This window comes from Aulonocara stuartgranti, assembly GCF_965226115.1.
Source record: "Aulonocara stuartgranti genome assembly, chromosome: 2".
Taxonomy (NCBI): Eukaryota; Metazoa; Chordata; class Actinopteri; order Cichliformes; family Cichlidae; genus Aulonocara; species Aulonocara stuartgranti.
This window is the reverse complement of record NC_138940.1, coordinates 34,458,768-34,480,481: the sequence shown is the minus strand read 5'-3', so window position 1 is coordinate 34,480,481 and position 21,714 is coordinate 34,458,768. Positions and strand designations below refer to the sequence as shown.

The window sequence follows — 21,714 nt, the reverse complement described above, 5'->3', positions numbered from 1 at the left end:
ACTGAAAGAAAGAGACTCCTCAGTAGAAGAGTACAGCCACAGACATGTTGCTCTATAGTTACAAGCTTTTGGATTTGCTTAGAGCACTTAAATAGAAGCTGTTTGGAGTCCAGAAGCAATGGCTAAAATACAAGAGGTGTTCCATTTAGCTGCGTCAATTAGACTTATGGTGTTACTGCCATGTTCCTGTACATGAACACAAAGAAACATTCAATATTCATTTGGAGCACGGCTAACCTGCATCACCTGGAAGGCTGGTAATCTTCTTCAAGCCCTCGAAGCCCACTCATCGCTTCATGTAGGATGTTCACGGTTTATTTTATCCGGAAATAAAATGGATGGCAATTTCCAAAATTGCACCTCTATGCTAAACAGAATATCAAACCACAAATGTATCCACTGTTGGCCTCTTGGTGTGCACCAGCAGTTCTGGTCATCCACTCTTCTGATGATGGGCACGTTTTATCATACTATCAACATGGATAGATCTAAAGATTATAGTGTTGGTGCTAGTTGGCACAGAAAGTGCACTACTTTTCAGCTGATCACGAACACTGTTTACAGTAAGCATCATTTTTCAGGCTTTTGTCAGGGGATATAAAACATGTTTTATAAGGACTTTAATGTTAACAGTAGAGTTTATTAATAATATTTAAAATAGTTCCCTGATAAAAACTATAAATTTTAACTGTATTTTATTTGCAGTTGTCCTGTTACCTTTATTTCACAGTAGCTTCATACCTTTGACACTGTGTAAAGAATTCTTTCCTCCCATCTCTGCAGATGTGATTCACACAGTGGGGCCGATTGCACAAGGCGGAGTTGGAGAGGAGGAGAAGAACGCGTTAAGATCGTGCTACAGAAACAGCCTCGAGACGGCGACCGAAAATGGTGCTCGTTCTGTGGTGAGAATGAATTTGAGACAGCAATTTGAACTGATGCTGAAAACGGGGTAACGCAGGAGGATTGAGAGGTCAGGTTAAAAGTAAAAGAAGGTAAAGAAAAAGAATTGGTAGCATTGGTAGGAAGAAAAAAAGGACGGGTGAAGCAGTCATGACTGTATGACAGGGTGCTATAGATAAAAAAGAAACCCAAGCCAGAAAAAATGATCGCATTGGATTTTTCAAAGAATACAGTGTTCAAACTGAGATGGATGGAGGAAGGGGAAAAGAGGTAGGAGTGTGAGTTGTAAGAAGGTAGCATGAAACACACCAGGCAGGAGGTTTCACAGAGAATGAAGTGTTAAAGCCAAAGAAAAGCACCAAAGCAACATGAAAACAAAGTCAGAGGTGCAATTGAAGAAAACAGGAGCATGGAAGCAGTGTGAAGATTCTTGCAGAACATTAGTAGCTTCGCTAGTAAAGAACAGGATTTGAAACAGACTTAAATGCATCAGTTGCAGGATTTTTTTTTAACCGAAGTTTTCATAGCAACAGCAATTTTCACAAAACTTCAAATTATTTGTTTATTGTAGGTGTCAGAGAACCTGTGAGGCATAGTTGCCTTCACCCTGAGTCTTAAGCTGTGCAGTCTGGTTAAATGAACAGATCTGGAGACCTGGGGAGCATCCAGACATCTGCTTGTGCTGGCATATTTGACAACAGGTTGGAAATCTGCCAGACTTGAAGTTTACTGGCTGCTTGACTCAAAGGAGAACCAGTGGTGTTGCACAGACTTGGCAAACACGGACCTCACTGACTAACAGTTATAATCCTTTTGATTTTTAATATGTATTTATTTCTGTTAATAGCTGCATTTACCTTCTGCTGTGGTCTCTTCTTGTCATTGTTTTTTCATTGCTGGTGAGTCTGCCAGCAATGTAAGCAAAATCACCTACAGTGCAGGAAATAATGCATGACTTAAATGTAACTGTTGGCTCTGCTGCAACTTTATACTAAAGTACAAGTCGACATTGTTCCAGTCTGTCTTAAAAACATCCGCCTGCTTATGCTTGTCTGCTTGTCCAATTTAAGAAAAAAAAAGTTTTTGGTTTTGGCAGTTGTCCTGCGGTCCAAAGCAGCTGCAAAGACATGCCTCTTTCAATCAGATGCAATCTAAGTACTGCGGAGACAAAATCTCCAGTTGTCTTTGTGCTGTGAAAAAATGCTTTCAAAGCTAATCTGAAGTGATTAATTGGGCAACTTAGAGAAACTAAATCCAAGGTTAAATACTTTCAGTACCAAATTACCTATTTTACCTTGCCGAGATGCAAAAGAGGGAATGTGGTGCTAAATAGACTTTAAACAATTCCCTCGCTCACATTCGCTTTGTCGGGAACCTGAAATAATGAATCTGCTGCAGATTTTTTGCAGCTATTGTTAATAATGAGTGCTTTTACCTGTTTGTCCTGTTGTTTGGGAAGGATCTCCCACTCAATCACAGCATTGGTGGGGAAAAAAGCCCATTTAGCGTTGTATTAAACTAATATGACACAATTACAAGCCCACAATCTGTCTAGCACTGCAGCAAGTCTTCCATTCAAAGCTTCATTTTCACCAGCATCATTAAAAAGTAGCTGTTGCAAAAATGCACCAATTCCACAAAATCGTGGACACAAGAAGTTTTTTAAGTTCTTTTCCTAAAGTATACCGGTAATAGCTTACGGTATAAAGTGATTGTTTCCTCAGTGGCTGTCTGTATACCCACCATCGTAATTACTGTAATGATGTCTGATTAGTGTTACTAGCACGGCCGAAGCTGACGGAAGAATTCTTCCCTGCTCGGCCTCGTCAGCAAAGGATGATCAACAGTTTGGTCTTTAAATAGATGTGAAAGTCAGAGGCTGAAGAAAGGCTGCCATAAAAAACAATCAAGAGAAAGACTCCATCGGGATCCAGCAGAGAGTGTGATTTCTGTGCAGTGCTACGTGTGTGTACGTGTATGGCTGCCTTTGTGAGGACCAGTTTGTTGTAGACCTTGAAAGTGAGGAGATTTGGGGAAAGTTGCTTTTTGACACATCGTCAAAGGTTTAGACCCGGATTTAAGCTTCAGGTTTAGCGTCAGGTTTGAGTTATGTTAAGGGTTGCTTCTAGGGCTTTGGTTTATGCTAGTTAAGGTTAAGTAGAGAGGATAGGCAATGCATTATGTCACCGAGTGTCCTCAGAAGGATAGACATACAGAGAGTGTGTGTGATGATGATGATGAGCTCTTCAGAAAGTTGTCAGATCTTTTAAAATTTTCCCCATTTTGATGTGTTTCATGCTCTTCTTCAGTTCATGTTCTCTCATCAGTCTGCACACAGTACTCCACAATGTCAAAGCAAAAACAAGGTTGTAAAGTGTGTGTATGTTTTTAATTAAAAGAGTGAGTCTTTTTTTCCATTTTGTTTGGAGCCTTTGTCATGATACACGTAATTAAGCATCCCACGTCTATCAGTGATCCTTGAAATGCCTACAGCATGATCTGTCTTTTTGAAGTCATTGGACAAAATCAGGAAATATATACACATACCAGTTAAAATAAAGTTTCCAAAGATCTGCGAGATGGGTTTTTGTTTTTTTGTCTTTTAAATGATCACTTTTCGATGTAGTTTTTGTGCTAAAGCACTGTCAGGGTGCATTTGGTTGAATTTGGTTGAAAATGAAAGAAATCTGGAACCACCAATACTCATCCTGTCAAAATCAGGAATAGGGGAAGAAGGCATTGCGTGAACAGGTAACCAATAATTCAAAGGTCATGATAATTAGGATCCAGAGTTCCTTTATGGAGATTAGATGTGTCTAAAAGAAGGGCAGCCTTTGATGATGCGTTCTAGCTGTCAGGCCTTTATGGTGGACAGACTGCTTTGTCAGATACCTGACTCTTATACTTCTGGTCTGATGAAATAAAGATTGAACTCTTAGGCCACAATTCCCCACGCTTTGTGTGCAGGAAACCGGACACTGAGCATCGCCTAATTAATACCATTCCTACAGTCAAACACAGTAATGGCAGCAGAAGATGGATGCAAAAAACACAGAGCAATACTGAGTGAAAACCTTTTCCACAATAAGATTTCAGACTCAGGCAGAAGTTTACATCTTAGCAAGAATATAAAGCACATTACCAAGTAAACTCAGCTCTGGTGTGGGAAAGTCAACCAAAAGTCTGGACCTGAAGGAGCATCCCAGGAGACACTTGAAAACGCCTGTGCACCACTGCTTCCCGTTAAGCTTCACTGAGCATGAGAGATTCTGTCAAAATGAAAAGGAGCTTTGGAAAAGAAAAGCATGCCAAATTTGTGGGATTATTCCCAAGAACTCATAATGCATTGCTGCAAAAGGTGATTTAGCAAAGTACTGAATCTACTGTCTGAACACGTATGTAAAAGGAGCGTTTGATTTCTAAATGATTTTGCTTCATCATTATCATGTGTTGTGTTTAAATTGGAGGGTGGATTGATTGAATGCATTAGAACATAACAGAGTGACACAAGGAGCTGATAAATGTTTTAAATGTGACCTGCGGCACATTGTAACTTGGTTTTTCCTCTTCACTCTGCAGGCTTTCCCTTGCATCTCAACTGGAATCTACGGTTAGTGCCTTCATGTGTGTGTCTCCTCTGTTCCTACACTTTGTGTTTGTGTGTCAGTTTTCTATCATTTATTTCACATTTATTGATCACCAACAACACTTCCTCTCTGCTGTCTTCATTCACTGTACACGCTGTGTGCTCTCCATCACACGCTTGTCAGTCTGCCTGTTTGACCAGAGCGCCGAGCCTCCGGGTGCCGCTTGTCAAATGATCTCCCCCGACCCAGAGGTGGTTCTCAGATTAACGCCTTGGATTAAGAGCGGCAGATTAAGATAGATTAGGCCGGAGATTGTGTTATATTGACTGTAATCCTCTTCACGCTGGCAGGAGAGAGTCAAGGATAGTGCTTAAACACACCCCAGGGTGGCTTTGCTGTGAGGGCTAGTTGTTGACACCTCTCTGTCATTGCTGGAAAGAGGAAAAGGCTAAATTCCCAGTTGACTCCAGGTTGTCTTCCTCCCTGTTCTGCTTGTTTGTCATTGTCCCGCTGTTTCTTTCCTCTTGAGTGTTTTGTAGGTCAGGGTGTTGAAGCAGTAACACAAATTATGTAACTTTAGGAGGTATAAGCAGCTTGTGTCTCTACAGACAGACGGCTGCAATTGAAAACAAATCTGCCATCTTTAAGCCATAGTTCCACACAGAAAACATACCAGCGTATGAGTATCATTTTTAAAGAATGGTCTCATATTTTAGAGCTGTAACTTAATTCCTATTAAAGCATTAACTGCTCCTCATCAGTGTTTTATACACTCTGTAATCTAACGAAATTGGGAAAAACAAATGTGCCTGGCAGGCAGTCACACTAGTAGTTTGTTGTTTGTTTGTTTTTAGTAGTAACACAGATGATGTACACCTCTTCCCAGACTTTGTACCACTATTATAGCTGCACTTTAAGGCCCTGCAAAGCTTGCTGGTGTTTCAGTCAATAAGGCTGAGCAGACCTCATTACAGCGGAGGTGAGAAGACCTCTGCTGGGAAATAAGCGAAATAGTTTACTTACTTTACTAATAAGGACGGTAAATACATTTTTGGAGGGAATATAATTGCATCCTTGATTATGTTCATTAGCAACATTTTTCTCCTCAGGTTGCCTCTTGCGTCAGATATGTGGTAAAGTAGAGATTACTAAAACACTCGAGTTAAGGTTGGAGGAAAGATTTTGGTTTTGATTAAATATTAAAAAGGGAAACGTGTTCCACGCTGTGCTTCACATCCAGTGGTGTGCAAGTTAAGCTCTGAGATTAAATCGGTGCTCGCGCTCAGTTTTTGCACTAAATTTGTGGTACCGAAATAAACCACTTAATGTTTATTTTCCTGCATTTTAATTTTATAAATGAGCTGTTTTTTCAGTAGAGCCCCCAATCTTTGAAACTGCCTGCCAGGCACATTTGTTTTTCCCAATTTCGTTAGATTACAGAGTGTATAAAACACTGATGAGGAGCAGTTAATGCTTTAATAGGAATTAAGTTACAGCTCTAAAATATGAGACCATTCTTTAAAAATGATACTCATACGCTGGTATGTTTTCTGTGTGGAACTATGGCTTAAAGATGGCAGATTTGTTTTCAATTGCAGCCGTTTGAAACTGAATAAATCACTGAACTCTCCTACTGCTAAACCAGACAGATTACTTTTACATGCAAAGAAAAACAAAAGTACCAATCGAAAGCTCAGACACACCTGAGGGCAGATATGTTTCTAATTATTTGTGCGTCACAGTATCAGAACATTTTATGTTTAATAAGATAACGTGATGCACAAATGCACAAAATTACACTCTTTTGATTGTTGTACAGAGTGAGCATGAAGCCAGTGTGATTAAAAAAAAAAAAGTAAATTTCTTAAAATATGTTGAAAATTTATGAGAATATCAGTGATGTTTGCTTTGGAAGATCAATCGTTTAGTGGCTTTACAGGTGCGTCTGTGGTTTAGTTTTCTTCTCACTGGCTATTGATGATTCATCGCAATCGTTTATTTACTAGTAGAATAATCCAGGACCCCAATACACATATGTGGTACAATTTCCTGGATCAGCATTAGAAAGAAAGCTCAACCTACTGTGTTGTAGGTCACTGACGAATTCAGCAGATGTTGTTTTGTTTTTAAAAAAATGTAGAAATCAATTAAAAATAAAGAAATGCTCTTCAATGATTGAGTGTGCCTAAGCTTTTCACTGGTATTGCATGTAAATATAAACCAATCAGTAGAAATCAGGACAGACGTAATTCAGCTCTACGGGACTTTTTATGGGCTGTTTCCACAGGATCTTACACTTTTCATGACTGATCCTTTGTGGTTATTACCAAAAACTGCCCTGATCCTTTAAGTCAATTTGACATTTCAAATTTGGTGCTTATTATGTTGACATTGTGGCTTGTTTTTCAGACCCATATGGACACAAATTACATTAATTTGACACCCAGCAACCACCTTGTGAATCCTGTGTTGCATCCTGTTTTGTCTGCATATCAGTCATAAGTCTTTGTGCCATAGATCCAACAAGGTGCTGGAAACATTCCTCAGATGTTTTGGTCCATATTGACATGATCGTATCACACAGTTAGTGCAGATTTGTTAGGTACACGTCCATGATGTCAGTCCCTCTGTTCAACTACATCCCAAAGGTGCTCTATTGGATTGAGATCGGAGAGCCCCTGCGAATTGTAGTGTGAGTTTGCTGTTCTTTGCTTGCAGGAGTTGTGGCATTTCCACCCAGAGAACTGCTGCTCACTTGATCTTTTCTCCTTTAGACCATCCTTTGAAAACTTTAGCGATGGTGGTGTGGGGAAATCTCAGTAGATCAGCAGTTTCTAATTCTAATGCTTGGTATTGAACTTCAGCAGGGTGTCTTCACCTATAAAGCTAAATGCATCGAGTCGCTGCATTTACATTGACTGATTAGATATGTGCTGAACAGATGTACCTAATAAAGTGGCTTAGTTAAGATAAGATAAGATAAGATAAGATAACCTTTATTAGTCCCACACGTGGGAAATTTGTTTTGTCACAGCAGGAAGTGGACAGTGCAAAAGTTATGAAGCAAAAATTAGAATACAATAAGAATAAATACAGTACACAGCTGTACAGAATAGAATAAAATAGAATAAAAATATACAATAAGATAAAAATAGAATACGAATGCTATATACAACTGAGTAAAAATACAACGATGCCAGAAAAGATTATTGCACTTAGTGTTATTGCACATGTGTGGATGTGTGTGTTTGTTCAGTTAAAGTCTTTGTTGTGGAGTCTGACAGCAGTGGGGAGGAAAGACCTGTGAAATCTCTCCGTCCCACACCGTGGGTGCCGCAGTCTCCCACTGAAGGAGCTGCTCAGTGCTGTCACAGTCTGCTGCATGGGGTGGGAGACGTTGTCCAACAGGGATGACAGCTTAGCCGCCGTTCTCCTGTCACTCACCACCTCCACTGGGTCCAGAGGGCATCCTAGAACAGAGCTGGCCCTTCGGATCACCCTGTTCAGTCTCTTCCTGTCCCCAGCAGAGATGCTGCCGCCCCAGCAGACCACACCATAAAAGATAGCAGAAGCCACCACAGAGTCATAGAAGGTCTTCAGGAGTGGGCCCTCCACTCCAAACGACCTGAGTCTCCGCAGCAGGTACAGCCTGCTCTGCCCTTTCCTGTAGAGGGCGTCTGAGTTATGAGTCCAGTCCAGTCTGTTGTTCAGATGAACACCAAGGTACCTGTAGCTGTCCACAGCCTCAATGTCCATACCCTGGATGTTCAGTGGTTGCAGTGGAGAATGCTTGTGCCTGCGGAAGTCTACCACCAGCTCCTTGGTTTTACTGGCGTTGGCTGAGCTTTTTTTTTTCCTGTGCGAATTTGCACAGATTTGCTCAAAATCATCCTCTAATATTTAACAGCACTGCTGTAAGCTGCACATTTTCTCTGCCTCCTCCAGCACTAGCACTAGCCTTGCTGACAACCTGTGGTGCTGTTTACATCATATGCAATGAATGCACTCAGTGGAAACTATTCAAAACAATCAGTGTGCTCAGTGAACAGCTCTGCTCACGCCATTGTATTTTTCAGTCTTTATTTCAGTATTTTATGCGTGGATGTAACATATACATTTAAAATTAAAATTATAAGGGTTGAAATATTGAATTAAAGAGTGACGCAGGTCTCAATTGGTCCAAATAAACAGAAAAAGGAGTGAAAACACCTGTGCAGATGGAGTGAGGCCACTTGAATTAGATGCACATGTCAATCAGTAAAATGTTTTATATAACAAGCCATAGTGGGCACATATTAACATATTATATTACATTTTCTTCAGTGCATTTGTTTCAGTGCTCTAACAAATTGTATGTTGCTAATTTGTACCGTCGCGTATTCCCCTGTGCCAACACGCTGAACCATCTCCTAATGTATAATCACATAGTGTTTGTTTGGGTTGAGCAGTTTGACCAGATGATGAGTTTTCATTGCCTTTGTGCTGCTTTACCAGCGCTGGGTATAATTTTCCAGCAGTGAAAGGTCTCAGCTGCTCAATGAATATAGAAGAAGAAAAGCAGCCTTTCTCCATCTGTCTCCTCGTAACCAACAAGTGTGTTGTGTCTGCGTCTCGCTGGAATAACTGAGTCGGGATCAGACAACGTGAGAGGAGTCAGGACGGGGAGTGTTAGAATAGTGTAAAGAAGAACAGAAAGCACCGAAGACAACAGCACAACGCAAGCACACAGATCTCTCTCTGCACCTGTTCTCGAAAACTGTGTGTGTATTTTTGATGTCACTTGCGCGTGTGTGTTTGTGTTTCTGTAGGATATCCATCTGAGCGGGCTGTGCACGAGGCGTTAAAAACTGTGAGGGACTACCTCGATGCACATCATGACAAGGTGGGTATGTGTTTGTGTTTGCGCCTGCATGATTGGCAAATTTTCCCCTACCCTTTCCTCCAGGTATTATTTCTCTCACAGCTGTTGTTTTTGTTTTCGGGCGATACGAGGAAAAGGGTGCATTGAGAAAACACACACAATCAGACACACAAAAAATATTTTTGAACACACACCCAAGTTCTGCCTCTCTCATGCTCATGGCCAAGTCTGCGTTTTAATTGGCTCCTTGCGGGACCAAACCCGACTAACACAAACACACAGGCACGCACACACTTTCTCTCTCAGGAGAAACGCCAAGCGGAGAAAAGACAAAATGATGGAATAGATGACTGGAGGGGAGGGACGGAGGAAGAGATTGGAAAAGGCGGAAACTTTCCAATCAGTCATTGACAAGCCCTAAACTCTCCTCCCTTTTTCCCCTCCTTTACTTCTCTGGTCTCCTCCCACTTCTCTTTTTCCATCTTTGAAGCCTCGCTGTTACCGCCGTCCTGCACGGCCTCCCAGAGAGGGTGCTGATGATGTTATTGTTAGCTCTGACATCTCCAGAGTCTCTGTAGCAATACCGGTCGACTGATGCCATCAGCCGCTCTGTGCATAGCAAATGAACTCAAATCATTGCATTTCTCACCAGACTGGACAACAGACAGCAAGCCTCGAATGTCAGTAAATAAGACCAGAAGGCCAAATCAACAAAATTATTTATATTCTGCCCACAACTACTTCCACTCTGCTTTTAAGGGGGAAAAAAATATTGAAGGCGACCACATAAATATAAAGAGAGAATGTTTACCAGAGGAAATTGGGTTTATTCATTAATTGAAAAGTTTTATGGGGTTTTGTCGAGCGTGTTTTGGCTCTGAGCGCTTTAATGTTGAAATGAAATTGAAAACTGCAAACATAGTAAGGTGCAAAATGGACTCAAGACACAGGTCAGTATGCCTACATTCTGCATCAAATGTAATAAAAATCGAATCATTTATGTGCAGAAAACATACCAGTTTTAAAATGTAACTGCTGTTGTTGTTGTTTTGTTTTTTGGGGGACCGGGGGGGTCTCGAATTAGACTCAGAGTCAACTAGAGAGTCTCATCAAATCCTTTTAGCAGCTCTTCTGGCTTTTTATTCATAATCACGAGCTTCTTCAGCAGATTGAGCTTTTTAGTTGCATTGAGCTGCAAAGCCCCACCCTACTCTTACAATTTAATTACACTTCTGCATTATGTCTATGGGGTAACTTGCGTCATAGCTGGAACCCCATTTTAACCCTACGCCGCAATCTTCTGCATAACCTGACGTGCACCTCGCTAGAAATGTAACCACGCGTTGGGTTGGGATCAAAGGAGCTTCCGGTTACTGCACAAGTTAGGATGTAAATTTCCCACAGAAGTCTAAATTAAACGTTAGCAGCAGTGTGTGATACTGCAAAACCAAGTAAATACAGAACCAATATCACTGATATTTTTAAACTCTAAAGGCGGCTTATGTACAGGAGAGCAGTACAAGATGATTTATGAATTTAATGTACCAAACTTGGAGAGAAACATATTAAAGTATCAGTCCTATCACATCATTAGGGATCCAATGTCAATGTTGGCATCAATACAATCGATCTGCTCTCCCCTAACTCTTGGGGTGTCGTCACACCTGTAACGGTTTTTAATCTGTTCAAATCAAATTATTCCCCCACTTGGTGCCGTTTGTTTCTGCAGCTGTAAACACAGCAATCACATTCAGACACAGACCAAAACAACAACAGTTCTGGTTAAAGTTGGTCTCATTATAAATGACTTCAAAGTGGTTCCTTTAAGGACATGGTCCAGTCCAACTACCAAGTGTACACTGCAGGCTTCAACACCTTCCTCTCGCTGGGTTTGCTTTGCATTCTGGGAATAAGCAGTCCCACAGATGTACTGTAGCAACTAGCCTCCTACATACAGTTATATGCCCAGGTAAATATAAATGCTAGGAGAAAACTCTTCACGTTATCTACTACTCCAGGACCCAGCACCTTCTCTCTGTGTTTATTTTTGATGCTCGCACTGCTGATGCATCTTGCCAGTAAGCAGACTGAGCATTCTCACGCGGTTTGTAGTGACACGTTTTGGTCCTCCATGTGGAAAGAAACCTAACCAAATGAAAAATCTAAAAGTTTACAAGCTCATCAACTGATCGGTATAGCTTTATATTCTCTTAAGTGTGCAATACTTTCATGGAATGTATATCAAAGAGGCCACTCATTGGTTTCTGGTCATCTCTGTACTATTTTGTTGAACAACTTATCTTCTAACACTCTGAGTTGGTGAGCAAACTCCATCCAAAAACTTTACAGAAAGACATATCTGCTAATTGGTGCTAAATAACAGACTAATAAAAGGAAACGGTAGAACTCACTAAAAGTAAAGCACAAATGTTTTGAAGAGACTGCACCATGCTGGTCCAAAAGGGGAGCCTTGATGTACAAATTCTCTCTTGTTAACCACAGTTAGCCAATTTTTAAAATATTTTTTAAAGCAGATCAAACTCAGCTTGGTGTGAATGAACAATCATTTTCAGGATGAGGTTTGGCTAATGATCAGTGTGACTTTCAATCTCATCTGTTAAGCAGTATGAAATCCTAAAACTCTAAATTAATAATTTGACTAGTTCCACAATTGCATTATTTCTGGACAAGTTGCGCTATGACTGAAGTCTTCAGAAAATCTACTAAATAGACATCGTGGTGAGAATATTGTTTTAGTTGCTGTCGAGCCTGAAGTAAAGCTGAAAAGCACAGTATTATATATCTTTTTAGATGCGTCGTTTGTTAAAGGATATGCATTTTCACAAGAGCACAAAGACTAATGTAATTTCCACAACAGTTGACAGGTTTTCTGTTTGAGAGGGGAATATTTACAGGTTGTGTAACGTGTTTCCATTAACAACAGGCTGTTCTCATAGAGCCATTTACAGTGACTTGCTGTTATTGTTAGCATTAGCATCTCTAGGCTCGCTGCTGCAGTAGTGTGAGAATTAGTTCCCACTTCTACAGTTTTCAAGTGGAGCCACCTTCGTGTGGAGGTTAGAAATTTCAAACCTTAGCCTAGGGGATCTAGTTACATTTCCATATCTTCCCTTTTAGCTTCCATGCAAATCCTGGTGAGTGATGGTAATTGTACAGCAAGCCGGGGCTGAAAAACATGGGCTGCAGGCTAGCATGCTGCTGAAATGTCTCTTTGAAAGCACTGAGACTTAAACTCCCACACCAGGCTGAAAGAGATGGAAACAGCCTGGCTATAAATTGCACTGCCTCACCCAAAACAGAGAAATCAAAACCTTTGTAGAGACATTAGGGTGGTAATAATGTTTGTCAGAGTCAGAGCAGAGTAGAGGTTATATCCCTAGAAGCATCGTTTTACTGTAGCTAAAGTAACTTTAATCATTACAGGCTACATCCACAGTGTGTACTGTACTCCGTCCAGATATACAGAGCATAATATAAATATTATAGACTGCAGAGCTGGGGTCTAAACAACATAGGAGCTCGGAGCATAAAGATTCTTTGTCATATACTAGCTGCACACTCTCAGCCAATGTCTTAATATTGTTTGAAAGCTACTGTATTATGTTTATGGCTTTGTGTGTGTGTGTGTGTGTGTGTGTGTGTGTGTGTGTGTGTGTGTGTGATGATCTCTCTAACCCCTTTATTTCTGCCTCTGTCTTTTTGTCTTTCTCTTTATCACACACATACCCACTCTTTCCCTCTCTTTGCACATTTTCAGCACTCTGTCCCCAGCACACAGAGTAATAAGCGCCTTGTCGTGGCATTATCATAATAGAGAGCTAATAGTGGAGTAATGGACTGATGCATTAGTGGCATTCTCCTGATATTGCCACCGCACAGTGTCACACATTTTTACATTGTTCCCTGCTGCAACTGATGGATTCAGAGTTATTGCATATGCTTGCAATAAAGGTCATTTTGTGTGTGTGTGTGTGTGTGTGTGTGTGTGTGTGTGTCAGCTGGACAGAGTCATCTTCTGCGTGTTCTTGCCGAAGGATCAGAAGCTGTATGAGGAGAACCTGCCACTCTACTTTCCTGCTGGTGAGTTTCCTTCATATATATGTGCAGCTACACGTATCAGCAACAACATTAAAACCAGTGACAGATGAAGTGAGGAATACATAATGCAATGTGTTGGGAAACCATGGCTCCTGACATATATACAGGATCGGGATCACACATACAAAAAATAGCCATATATTAATGCAACCAAACAGCTTTTAACATTGATTGATTTTGAGAGGTATTCCAGGCTGATGTGTAAATGGCTCTGTGAGAGAACAAGTATAGGGAGGGAGCAGCATGTGTTCAGGGCCTGCAGAGAGAAGGAAAATCCATCCATCCATGAGCTTGTGTTAGTTTGTTCTTATATACATATAGCATTTTAGCCCCAGAAAACCAAGATGGATGCACTGAGATTGGTATAAAATAGCTATAAATGAGTCCTGAACTCTAGAAATGAGTTAACATTTTGCACTTGACTCATGTCAAGTTTTTTTAGACTTCAGTCAGACAGCCCTAAAGATTTGTCAGCGACCCCTAGGAACCACAGGTCACTGGGGAAAAATGTATATTCCACGACTGGTTGGTGAGTGGTTGATGCTTGTCAAAACACTGACTTGGTGGTCGTGAAATTTAAAGGAACTGCGATACAAACAGCAGATGGGAAGTAACAAAGTGCAAATGCTTTGGTTCTGTACTTAGTAGAATTTTCAGGTATCTGTATTTTACTTGAGTATTTATTTTCCTGACAGCTTGTCTTTGTCTAGCTGGAAAAAACAACTAAACCCTTTGTTTGTATGACACGCCATATTGAAATTATATTTTCTAAAGAAAACATTTTTTTAATTGCAAAAATGTATAAATAAACTCAAGTACAGTCAAAGGCTAAAGTCAAATAAAATAAGATATATATGCGAGCTTAAGGCATAAATAATGTACCTTTGTCTTCTTGGAAGACTTTCTGATGTTAATTGGAGGCAAGTTTTTGTTCTGCTGAAAACAGACATTATGATTGTGTAGACATTAATTAATATTAATGATGATTCAGTGTCCAGTCTAACAGCCCTCGGGGTCAGTGGCTCAGCGTTTAATAGCACTTGTATATTTTTATTGGTTTGTGGGGTTTTTTCTGTTTATAAATATTAATGCAATTTAATTAATAAAACATTTGATATTATGTCACTCAGGGGTTTTCCTGAGTGGACATCAGCGGGGTGGGAGGAGGTGTGTGTGTGTGTGTGTGTGTGTGTCTGACATCATAACAATCAGATTCAGTGTTAAACCATCATGTTTCAGTCGGTGCAGCTTTAACTTTTGGTTTGTGTCGCACTTTTTTATAATTTCACTGCCACTCAGCGAGCAGTTTTTCGAGGGTTTGCAGACAAGTGGAGATCTTCCATGCAAACTATTGGCGATGCACACCCGCCAGTAACCACAGCAATCAAAAAGAGGCATTTAGCGTAGCTCTTTGCAGCTATTTTCACCTGGTGACAGCTGGCAACCTACAGCAACCACTAACCGCTTGGGATTACACACTTTCTCCTAGCAACATGTGTTTTCCAGGTCATCAGTAACCACTGCCTAGGCCTGCATGAATGGAATCTTAGATGCATAGCATAAAGTCTGTGGTCAACACTCGCTTTGGTCATTTTTATGATTTGTTCGATAGTAGTTTCAAAATTCATAAACAGGTGCGTAAGAGTGTTTAAAGAGATCAATTATAACTTCTTGTACTCTGTCTTATTCACCATTATTTTATTAAATCACAATGTTTTGGTCCAACTGACCTTCATTAGATAGAAATTATGGCAATCATTTGTTCAATAACAAAAAAATAAATGCCCCACTTGCAAATTTTAAGCTTTATGTGTGCTAGAGAAAGCAGGTGGTTAATAAGTGGCTAAATAAGAGTAAGTTGTTGAAGACATTCAGCATCATCACATTAACCATTTCCCCCATAAAGACAACATTTGACGACCTCCCCGGTACCCTTAATGACGAGCCTTGACACCTCATTATATATCAATAAAGACACGGTTTGACCATTAGAATAGTTTCTGGGTTTTTCCGAGGGTAGCCGCAGAGGCGGAGACCACCCTCACTAACCTGCAAACCCAGGCATTTTCTTCTAGAAGCAGAAATATGACAGAAAGCACTCAAGTCAGAAAAAACATTGCAAAGGTTACTCCTAGTGGACTTTCAAGGGGTATAGAGTTAAACACAGGAACTTGATTTTGGTCACACAGTCTTGATTTATAGCCTAACATTATTGTGGTGAGCTACTTTCTTTTGCATTTAAGTTTCAAAAATCACAAAAAAGGGTGTCAGTTTGTAGAGATTTGCTGAACCAAACATGGTGGCATTAAAGCTTTCCCACAGAGCCTTTTTTTCTGATACTCATAAAAAAAGAAAAGCCTATTGATAACTCCCACTGGCATTTTGTCAAGCAACCAAGATGATGCCCGCTTTCAGTTTTTTGCCCTATAAAAAGCATAGTCAGTGTGGCACTTTATGGATAACACGCAGGTTGTACTTTTATCTCTGATCACATGAGTCACCTGAAATATGAATGAATGTTACAAACAATCTCTACGCTCATGAGCTGCCTTATTATAAAAGTTCTCACTGTTGAGCTTCCTTTTAACAGGAAGGACCTTGAGAGTAATGGCTGTGTGTGTGTGTGTGTGTGTGTGTGTGTGTGTGTGTGTGTGTGTGTGTGTGTGTGTGTGTGTGTGTGTGTGTGTGTGTGTGTGTGTGTGTGTGTGTGTGTGTGTGTGTGTGTGTGTGTGTGTCCCCTGCAGCTTCTTTGTTTTGTATTTTGATACAAACATGTCTTTTCATTCTGTATCCTGCCTTCATTTCTTCGTCCACCACTTTAGCCTGACCTGTGGCAGCGACCCGTTGTTCAGGTAACCATCGTGGTGTTGTGCGTCAACATGTGTGGTTTCTTCTATCAACTTAACTGCATTCAGTCTGTTTGTCGACACGCAGTCTTAACCCCAGTGCAAAATGTAAATTACGTGTCACGGAGGGGAAACTCTGACATTTCCTTCAACCGGCACTCGTCCCATTTTGCAAATAAATTGCTCATATTTAGACCTCAGTTAAATGAAAATGGCATTCTGTGCATTCCTGAGTACAACGGCTGGCCTCAAGCTAGTTAGTTTTCGAAATGATGCAAGGAAAAAAGAAATGGGCTTTGTTTTTTTTTGTTTTTTTCCTGCAGTGGTGAAAAGGGTCTGATTTAAATGAAAAATAACAACCACTTTTTAAGCCTCCAAGGTGCCTTCTTGAGTCATGCCTCACCTGCTTTCCAAAACAGACTGAAAGGAAAGTGTTGTGCCATCGCTACAGATTGATCTATTTGGTTAAACGAAGTTTTGTAAATAAGTAAAATGTATTTAATGTTATGTTGGCTTTAGCTGTGACATGATGACTTTACCCATTTGTTTTGATTACACTTGTGATTTATGGTGTTATATTGCCAAGCAGTCTGGCTCCTAAGCATGATCAGTCATTCACTCAATTATTCAAATTAAGCATCGGTATTACAACTGCAGCCTTAACCCCTAATGTCTTGCTTTACCGCTGCTATAAATCAAACTCACCTCTTGCCTTCGGAACATTTTGAGAGAGAGGTCTTAACAGTCGTATGCTTTCTGGTTTTGTAATTTTTAATGGGTGTTATGTGGCTTGGGACGCAGGTGCTACCAAAGCTGCTGAAAAGAAATCCAACAAATTATCAACCGCAGGTCCTTTGTACGAGTGAAGCCGTGCTTTTGGGTTTGACAGAATTTAAATTTAAATGAGAGCTTCAGATGGAGCCGGGTCACTCTAACACTCATAATAGAGATGCATGGCAGAAATATTAGTGAAATTAACTGAAATCAGGCAAACTTAATCACCACAGAAAAAAGTGAACCAGAGCAGGATTGCAGTGTTTAATTTTAAATGAAAATGAGATCATGAAATTGTCTCAGCGCAGGAAAGTCAAAGCAGAGAAATGCTGCTGGCGCTGGAATATATCACCCTTTGTAACATTAATATGCGTTCTGCAGTTCAACAGTTCAAGAAAACATACAGCATACATGTCATTTAACATTGTTTTCTCACCTTTGAGTGCTTTTAGACGTGTTGGCAGCAGCTGAGTTCTACATAAAGAAACAAATGTAGACACAGAGAGAGTTTTCTGTTTTTCACAAACATGGCCTGACAGCCAAGGCGTTAAAGAGGAGTGGGAGAGAGAAGAGAAGAAGCCTGCTTAACCTAAGAGGAGAATCCAATCAACACTGCAGCCTTATCTCTTATATGAACTCACACACCGGGTCAAGAGTCTTAATCTTTTTTAAAATCTTTTTTTGTGAACAGATTTGACCACTAGCCCCCCGAATCTGAAAGTATTTTTCATTTATTAAAGTTCAAGGAGGATCAATTGCTAAAAATAATGAGATCTCAAAATGTGATGAACTGCTTTTTATAAGCATTCACTGGCCACTTCATTAGGTACCCGTTGCAAGCACTGGATTGAACCCTTGCTTTCGTTCTTGGGAGCATAGCGTGAACAAGGTGTTGGAAACACTGCTCAGAGACGTCACACAGTTGTTGCAGATTTCTTAGATGCACATTGATGACACGTATCTCCTTTTCCATAACATCTTAATGATGCTGTATTGGATTGATATTTGGTGGCTGTGGAGGCCATTTGAGTACAGTCATTGCTATGTTCAAGAAGCCTGTTTGAGGTGATTTCAGCTATATGACATGACACGTCCTGCTGCATCAGAAGATGAACTCAAAGTGCTTTCTGCTGCTGTCTAAGTCTCATTCACCTAAGCATTCATACAACAATTTTATCTGCACCTAAGCTCTTTCTATTGTTCACACATGTTCACACTCCAGTTGATGCACTGGAAGCAACTCTGGGCTTCATATCTTGCCAAGGATACTGTAGCATTTTGACTGCAGGAGTCAGGGATCAGGGAGCAATGCTTGGGCAGACTGTGATATTTGAATGGCACTCATTCTATACTAAGGGGCCCAGCACACCTTTACACCACCAACAACAGCCTGGAAACCAGGATGTATACACGATTTAATGTTGTTTTTGAGCCTACCATGTAAATTTTACAGAAGAAATCAAGAATCATCAAGCATGACAAATTTCGGTGAGCTCATGTGAATTGTAGCATCAGTTTCCTGTTCCTATTTGACAGGAGTGGCACCCGGTGTGGTCTTCTGCTGCTGTAGCGCATCCATTATGGGTTCAGAGATGCTCTTCTGCATACCTTGGTTGTAACAAGTGGTTATTTGAGTTACTGCTGCCTCAAAGCCATTATTCTCCTCTGACATCTGGTATTAACAAGACATTTTCTGCCAGAGAACTGCTGCTCACTGGATATTATCTTAACTTCAAACCCCTCTCTTTGAACACTAGAGATGGTTGTGTGGGAAAATCCCAGCAGATCAGCAGTTTCTAAAATACTCAGACAAACCCCAAAACCCTGCTACGCTCAGTGACTTGAATCACCTTTCTTCCTCATTCTAATGCTCAGTTTGACCTTAGCAGGGTCACTACATGCCCAACTGCACTGAGTTGCTGCCATATGATCAGCTAACTATCTATTTATGTCAACCCTCAGTTAAACAGGTATACCTAATAAAGTGTCCGGGGAATGTAGATACAAAATACACAAAAAACAATGTATTTGCAGATAAAAGGGGAAGCAGAAGTGGATACTTCCTGCTAAAACGTTTAATGCGCAGGTGTGAGTTTATTTTGAGAGAATCCCACATACGCCCTTACGCTGACTAATACCCAGTAGAGCATCATCAGTGTATTTATCCACTGCTGAAAATGGTACCCAATAAACAAACTATTTATTCTTGTTTGAGTAACGTTTGCTAAAAAGCTGTTATACATTGCCTTTAAAAGTAAAACCACAAGACTAAATATATATGACTATAACAGGCAGTGAACAGTAGTCAGAGTACTGAGCAAAAAGCACCGACCTTCCGCCTCAGCTACCTATGTAGAAAAATAAGCTACAAGGTAAAATCACAGCAGCCCTTTATTTCTGTTTGGCCGGAAGGAAAATGTATTTTTATGTCTAAATCCAGTTTGTCATCAGTTTGTGGATATGTTTAGAGAGACGTTTAGTCATCAGCCACAACAAATCAAGGCAGAAACTCCAGTTCACTTCAGGCCAGTTTCGAAAATGAGTCAGTTCTCATCGACTCCTGTTTAAAATAAATAAATAAATAAAAAATGTTCTGCCTAAAAAAGGAGCAAAAAAATTTTTGGTCATTGTAGCTTTGAGAAACAAGTAGGTGGCAACAAAAGTGGCTGAAGGCACTGTCTTATAGCGATCACTTTTAAACCAATTGTTTTATTTTGGAGCATTTTAATGCAGTTATCTGACAAATAATATAGCCTGCCCAAGTATTTTATTTCAAAGCTAGCACTTTTTTAGCATGTATCTCTTTGTTTGGATGCATCAGCTTGTGTCTCAAATATAAAACATGACAGCAGCAGAAACTCAGAGTTTAAAAAGAAAACTCCACAAAGTAGTGGTGAATATTTTTATTTGCAGTCTGTGCACCAGCTATTTTCTCCCTGAGTAGCTAAATATTCTGCTAAAATACCAGACGAAAGAACAAAAATGGATAAAGACTGAATACACGATTCATATTTTCCAAATATTTTCCATTTTTTTTCCTTTCCACCTACATTTTCACTTTGATGACCTTGTGAGGTCAAATTATATCACTGTGCTGTTTACAGCTTGTTCCTCTACCCACAACTGGCCAACAAATATGTAGTTATTGCTTTACAGGCTAAGTGTTAAAGAATGATCAGTGCGTACAGCTCAGAGCATTAGAGGCTGTTTTTTCTTCCTATTTCTTGTAGCAGTAGCTTCCACTCAGCAAGCCAAAGTCTCAAACTGCGGCACAGCCGGTCAGATGCCTGAACCATGAAATCAGCACTTTCACATCTTCACCCTGGGTCAGCTGACCGAAAAGGTTATTTTCCCCCCAAAAATCCAGGTGTGCCCCTTTAAAAAAAAAAAAGTCTGAGCGAGCTGCTGGTGTCTTTCTCCTCTAATGGATGTGCAGCAGATTTGGTAGCAGTAGTGGTGCTTGGCTGTTAGATGGACCGGAACTGTCTGTCAGTGTGACAGAGCTGCTGCAGGCAGGCCTCCAAGTCTCCACTATAAACCTTATGTGTCTCCAACACCTGGCACTACCTACGCTGGCTGTCTGTCTGATGTGTATGATTGTGTGTTTGCATGTTTTGAGTGCGTCCTTAGCCATGTTGGGCTGAGAGTGACTAAGCCTCGCTAACAGATCCCTCTGAAGCAACCAGACGCTCCAGAAGCCAAAATGCTTTTAACCGCTGCATGACCAAGGTAAAATGTTCCCCCCACCGTGTTTTACATGTTTCCATTTCCTCTCTCCCTCTCTCTCTGTCTGCTCCCACAGAGGCCACAGTCAAGAGCAAACTCTAAGAGAGTGGATTTGTCAGATTTGGTTGCCGTGGATACACACCGCTACACTCACATCCAGATTCTTTCTCCTCCTCCTCCTCCTCCTGTTTGCCATTGACGCAAATCAAGACCATCTTCATCAGGAAGATAAGTTGCAAATGGGTGATTGCCTTTTTGAAGTGCTACGGTTCTCCTGCAGATGTTGTCGGAGGAGGTGGTTTTCTTTTTCTCACTTCTTCCCACTAATGGCTGAGGTTAGGAGCGGTGTTATGATGACTGTGTGAAATGAGGCAGATAATTCTTATGAAAAATGGACTGTGCGTACTCGTAAGCTTCACTCTACCTGTGATCAGCGGCAGCTTCGCATCAGGCTTACGTCCCCCACCCTCCCGATTTCTCTCTTCCCTGTACTACAGCATTTGAATATTAAAATATCAGCATGTGTGCGTGATTGTGACACACATGACAAAAGCTTATTAAAATGAATCTGAGCTTTGTGTGAGCGCAGTGATTATTTCTCTGGTTATGAAAGAGTCGATGAGTCGGGGCGCCATTCGAGAACACTTCACACCAGTATTTCCTTCTCCACTCTCTGGCAATTCTTTGTGAAAGAGATCGAATAAACTGGAAGATGAAGTCAAACCTTTCTGGAGGAAGTGTGTGCTGCTACTGCCATTTGATATGTCCTGCCGAGAGAGCGCAGAGTGGGAGACTTTATAAATACCCTCTATTTTAAACGTGTGCAATTTTTTTTAAAGGCAAGCGTTCAGACACCCTTTAAAAGATTATATTGTTATAGTCTAGCCTACTATACTCA

At 40.6% G+C, this 21,714-nt stretch overlaps 1 protein-coding gene across 2 annotated transcripts in view; it reads left to right on the top strand.

Moving 5' to 3' along the window:
* Positions 1 to 21,394, top strand: part of macrod1 (mono-ADP ribosylhydrolase 1) — a 147,633-nt gene extending 126,239 nt beyond the window's left edge. Inside the window, exons 6-11 of one of the 2 annotated variants that reach the window (XM_082546989.1) lie at positions 784 to 905; positions 4,483 to 4,513; positions 9,299 to 9,372; positions 13,371 to 13,452; positions 16,293 to 16,322; positions 20,893 to 21,394. In XM_082546989.1, the coding sequence (XP_082403115.1) occupies positions 784 to 905; positions 4,483 to 4,513; positions 9,299 to 9,372; positions 13,371 to 13,452; positions 16,293 to 16,297 (314 nt within the window). In that variant the 3' untranslated portion in view covers positions 16,298 to 16,322; positions 20,893 to 21,394. The remainder of the gene's footprint in view (positions 1 to 783; positions 906 to 4,482; positions 4,514 to 9,298; positions 9,373 to 13,370; positions 13,453 to 16,292; positions 16,323 to 20,892) is intronic. The other variant, XM_082546988.1, reaches the window with a different exon arrangement.
* Positions 21,395 to 21,714: the final 320 nt, after the last annotated feature.